At 67.7% G+C, this 4,838-nt stretch overlaps 1 protein-coding gene across 2 annotated transcripts in view; it reads left to right on the top strand.

Moving 5' to 3' along the window:
- The window catches only part of CUNH2orf54 (chromosome unknown C2orf54 homolog), an 8,846-nt gene that overhangs the window by 2,091 nt on the left and 1,917 nt on the right, over nt 1–4,838 (top strand). The window contains exons 1-3 of one of the 2 annotated variants that reach the window (XM_025045456.1): nt 1,954–1,963; nt 2,105–2,330; nt 4,015–4,168. In XM_025045456.1, coding sequence (XP_024901224.1) covers nt 1,954–1,963; nt 2,105–2,330; nt 4,015–4,168 — 390 coding nt within the window. Of the gene's footprint in view, nt 1–1,953; nt 1,964–2,104; nt 2,331–4,014; nt 4,169–4,838 lie in introns of those variants that run through there. The other variant, XM_025045455.1, reaches the window with a different exon arrangement.

Below are 4,838 nucleotides of genomic sequence, written 5' to 3'. Positions count from 1 at the left end.
TTGTGGATAAATGTGTGACCCATGACAGAAGAAAAACGAAAGCCACCCGGCTTTGCCTGGCAGGCGCCTGTGACTGGGAGGAGCTGGGGTCACCGAACCCCTTTTTCCCATCACGTGATGGGAAAACCGAGGCGCATTTGGTGGGTGGAGTGACCCGGGCGGTAGGAACAGGACCTGCCCCGGGCTGGGTCCCAGGAGGTACCCTGCAGGGGACTGGGGACAGGGGTCTGCACATGGGGGTTGGGCCCCCAGGAGTGTGGCTCCCACCCTCACAAGCCACGGAGAGCTTTCTCCAAGGCACATGCTGGGGATGCCCTTTGGGACAGGCCGTCTGAGCCCCAGCTGGTTGGGCTCCTGACCTCTGACCTGGCGCCCTCGCTGGGCTGGGCTGGGGCTGGGGTCAGTGCTGGGCCAGCGTTGGTCAGGGTGTGGTGTGGACGCCCCAGCATGCTCAGCTCACCCTCCTCACTCCCTCTGGTATTAGTTTGTTTTTTTGGGGGGAGGCACAACTGAGGGAGAAAGACAAGGGGTGTTGGTGCCCCCACCTCCCCGGTCCTCAGCCCTGTGACCCGTGGGGGCTCTGCGTTAGGGGAGTGGGCCCTGGGCTGCGCCCCCCACCCCCCAGGGTGCTGAGCGGAATCCAGGGGGCCAGGCTTGTCCCCTGTCAGCCTTCTGGGTGGGGCCTTCCGGGCGCTGGGCACCAGCTTGCTGCTCCCCACCGGCCTCCTGTGGGGGGCGTCTGAGCTGGGCACCAGGGGCCCTCAGGGCGGTGGGCTTGTGAGCGGATGTGATCAGGAGCCCAGATCAGAGGCTGCGCCCAGGGGCCGGCTGTGGCAGCCCCAGCCCCAGCCTCTGTCACTGGCTCAGGCGGCTGGGTGGGTGGGACCGACCTCCTGCAACACTGAGCAAAGTGTCCCAGCAGCAAAGACTGTCTTCTGCGGGGGGCTCACGACCAGTCAGCATCTGGGGGACGTGGGCCCAGGACAGGGGTGCCAGGTCACAAAGGCACGCACCCCAAGTCATTTCCTGAAGACCAGAGAGGTACTGGGGGTGACTCAGCATGGGGGTGCAGCCTGGCAGAGGGGCATAAAAGCACGCACCCCAAGTCATTTCCTGAAGACCGAGGAGGCACTGGGGGTGACTCAGCCTTGGGGTGCAGCCTGGCACACAAGCCACTCAGAGAGAAGAGTTAGCATGCTCCCTCCCCTCCCCCAGCAGATAGCCACCTGGGGCATCGGGGGAGCTGGGGGGAGGGCGTGCAGGAAGGACCCCCAGGTCAAGGGTGTGCCCTAGGACCACTGCCGAGGACCCCCACCCTGGGGCCCAGCTGCTCCTCTTGGACGCCTCTCCCGGCCCGGCCCGGGCGGCTGCTGCCCATCCGACAGCAGAAGGGCGGCCGGTGGGAGGGGCCTGGGCTGCGGGGGGCCGGCCACAGGTCACAGCGGAGTCCGCAGGCTCAGGAGGCCTGGGAGCCGTGGCCAGCAGACGGGGCACTGGAGTGCGGAGTTGAGGTGACAGGGTGACAAGGACGTTTCTGACCTGGGTGCCTGAAGGAAACCCAGGGTGCAGGTGCTGCCGTCAACGGGGATTGGGCACCGCCCTGCTGACCGGTCCACGCTGCTGGTGACCGGCGGGCAGCTTCAGCGACAGAGCCTCACCCTCACGGCTCCCAGGCCGGGCAGCATGGTCCCTCCTGGCGCCTCTGTCCCTGGTGTGACGACCCTGTCACCGTGTCCTCACAGGGCCTCCTCTCTGGGCGGGAATCATGCGTCTCTTCACCAGGCCCCACCTCAGCAGCTCAGCGCCTGCCCTAAGGCCTCGCTGCCTTATCGCTCCTGTGGCGACCCCATCCCCAAACACAGCAGTCTGAGGTGCTGGGGTCTGGGCTTCCACACGTGAATTTGGGGGCGCAGTTTGCCTGTAACAGCTGTGTGAGCGTGTGCTGGGTTCCAGATGGACACTGGTGTTGAGCGAGGGGCCTGAGGTGGGGGGGAGCGGGAGAGGGCGAGGGGCTGTGGGGGGCGGGGAGGGCGGTGGGCACGGTGGCAGCAGCCCCGAGTGTCGGGCCCGGACAAGGGGCCAGCAGGCAGGCCGGCCGTTGCAGGTTCTCTGACGGTGGGCAGCCTGAAGGAGGAGGAGCTCGGCCTGTCCCTGCTCGTGTCCGGAGGCTGGAGGACGATCCGCTTCCATGTGGTGCCCGTGGTGCCCAGCAGGCGCCCAGCGCCGGCCCTGGACAGGGCCCAGCTGACGCCCGGGTTCCCTGAAGGCAGCCTGAAGAGGATCACGGGCCAGGGCGTGGCCCTCGTGCCAGCGAGCCCCCAGCTCTGGAGGTACAGTGACCCCCGGGCGCCGGCGGGAAGGGGGTGCTACCCAGTGCGCCCCCACTCCCGGAGGGAGAACCTGCGGGGTGCCCCTCCCACTTGCCCCACGGGCATCTGAACTGCGGAGGTCACTGGGGCCTCAGGGGACTTTGGGATCTGGCCAGAATGCCCGCTCCCCGCTGCCGGCGCTCCCCTCTCGGGGCTCTGGGGGGTGGAGCTGTGCCCTCTGCCTCCTGCCAAGGGGGTGGGCCGGCCAGCGCCTGGCCTGATCATGGAGGAGGCCGCCCTGGTGGGACCTTTCATTACCAGCCCAGGAAGCGGGGGCAGAGGGAAGGCAGCAAGGGCCGGTGACTTGTCCAGGGCCTCAGCAGATTCCTGGGGCTTCAGGGAGCCCCCCACCCCCGACAGTGAGGGTGAGCAGTGAGCACTGGGACTCGGCGCAGGTCTCCTTCCGGGCTGCTCTCCAGGTTAGGGTCCCCTCTCCCTGGAGTCCCCCGCCCACAGTGTTTAGCTGCGGATGCTCCCTCCCCTGCCTGACCTGGGAGCCCCAGCCCCTCCTGGGGTCCTCCGGTCTCTGCCCCAGCAGCTTGAGAGGTGAGGGGGGGGCATCTTCAGGGACGGGGAGGCCTGAGTATTTCTGTGAGCGGGAGGAGTGAGGGGAGGTGCAGGGCGGAGGCGAGCGCCCCTGGCCACCCCGCTCCAAGGGCCCGTGAGCCCCATGCAGATGCGATGCTCTGCATGCGGGCCCTTCGCCAGCCTGGGTTTGGCCAGGGACTCCCCTGCCAGCTCTCACGCCTGGGTGGCGCCCCAGGAGTGCCAGTGTCGAGGCGCAGGGGCGCTGTGCAGTTGAGTCGATTCTTAGAAGCTGGTGACATTTGGAAAGCCGGTTATGCCCCCCTGCGGCTGTCAGCTGCAGGGCCCTCTTGGCAGAGTGCCTGAGAGCCACTCCCCCCACCTACACCCGCACATCTGACTGGCCTTTGCACAGAGCGGGGCTGTGTCCAGGGTGGGGGTGGCCGCCAGCCCCGAGGAAGGGTTGGCTGGGCTGGGCAGGGCAGACTCATTTTTTTCAAGTAAACGGGAACGGCCTTTCTGTGCCCCGTCCGTCGAGGACTCGGTGTGTGGGCAGCTGACTGTCCAGTACCAATACTGCACACAGCATGGGGCCCACGAGGGCACTGTCCCCAGGTCCCCCTTCAGTCACTCAGCAAGCACGCGTTGCCTGCGGGGTGCACTGCCCTGTGCTGTGGGCATTGCTGGGGGCCGCGATTCTGAGCCCCTCGGTGGTCTGCAGCTGCAGGCTGGAGGCTGGCTTCCGGAATGGCACACAGAGCAGAGATGTCACCCCACGCCAGGCTGGGGTGGCTCCACTTGTACCCCTGCCAGGGACCAGGAGCTCCTGCTCCACCCAGGGCAGGTGAGAGTGGCACCTCCCTGTCCCCACAAAAGGGCCAGCAGCCCCGGAGGCACCCCCGTCCCCCATGCCCTGGGGCCTGGACGTCTAAGCGAAAACCGGGTGTTTCACGGTGACAGCCCTTCACGTGCCTGGGCTGTCCGGGGCCTGAGAGGCTCACCACCCAGGGTGGCCACAGGAGCCGCGCCCTTCTTTCTGGGGCTCAGCGGTGGATGCAGGGTGCCCGCGGATGCCCGGCCAGGCGGACGCTGAGCGTGGCGGCGTGTCTCTGCACTCCAGGGTCTCCACGGACTACCTGCTCACCAGGCTGCTCAGTGCGCTGGGCACTCTCCCGGGCCACCGGCTGGACAGCCTCTCCATCCTGGACCGCATCAACCACGAGAGCTGGTGTGATGGTGGCCGGAGCCCTGGCCTGACCTTCAGCCACCTGCAGGTGCGTGGGGGGTGTGGGCCCTGCTCCCGCCCTGTTGGGCCCGTGTCGACTCCCAGGGGGCCCAGTTGGGGCCATCTCTGACCGGTGGACGGCCTGGAGTGAGCTCATGTCAGGGGGCTCCGAGGCCTTGCTCGCGTCCCTGGGAGGCCCAGGCTCATGAGTGACGCCTGCTGCGGAGTGTGTGGTGGCACCTCGGGCCTGCCTTCGCCATCCCAGGGCTGGTGACCCTGGGGGGCCTCCCAGACCCGGCGTGTGCCCTTCAATCTGACCTTGGGGGTGGGTCACACAGAGCCAGCTCCCACCAGCCTGTGTCACCGTGGGAGCTCCCCGCAAGGCCCCTGCCCTCCAGCCTGGAGTCTGTGAGTGGTACCGGCCAGCGCCCCTCTGAGTGGGACCAGCCCAACCCGCACCCTTCTCTGCGGCTCATGGCTGCTGGGTGCCATGTCCTCCTAGGGCTCTGCAATGTCAGGTGCTGAGAAGAACAGGGGCCTGGCCAGTGCGGGGTCAGAGGGCTGTGGGGTCTCTGGGTCTCTGCCCGGGCGAGCGGGTGTGGTGCTGTGGGGTGCTGCTCCATGGACAGGGTGCGGGTGAGGGGAGGCGGCCTGAGCTTGCTCAGAAGGCTCTGCCACGAGTCCTTGTGTGACCTCGTGTGACCTCCGGCCACCCACCG

Source organism: Pteropus alecto, unplaced genomic scaffold (assembly GCF_000325575.1).
Source record: "Pteropus alecto unplaced genomic scaffold, ASM32557v1 scaffold143, whole genome shotgun sequence".
Lineage (NCBI taxonomy): Eukaryota > Metazoa > Chordata > Mammalia > Chiroptera > Pteropodidae > Pteropus > Pteropus alecto.
Note: the sequence above shows the minus strand (reverse complement) of the source record. Positions and strands in the feature narration are given on the sequence as shown.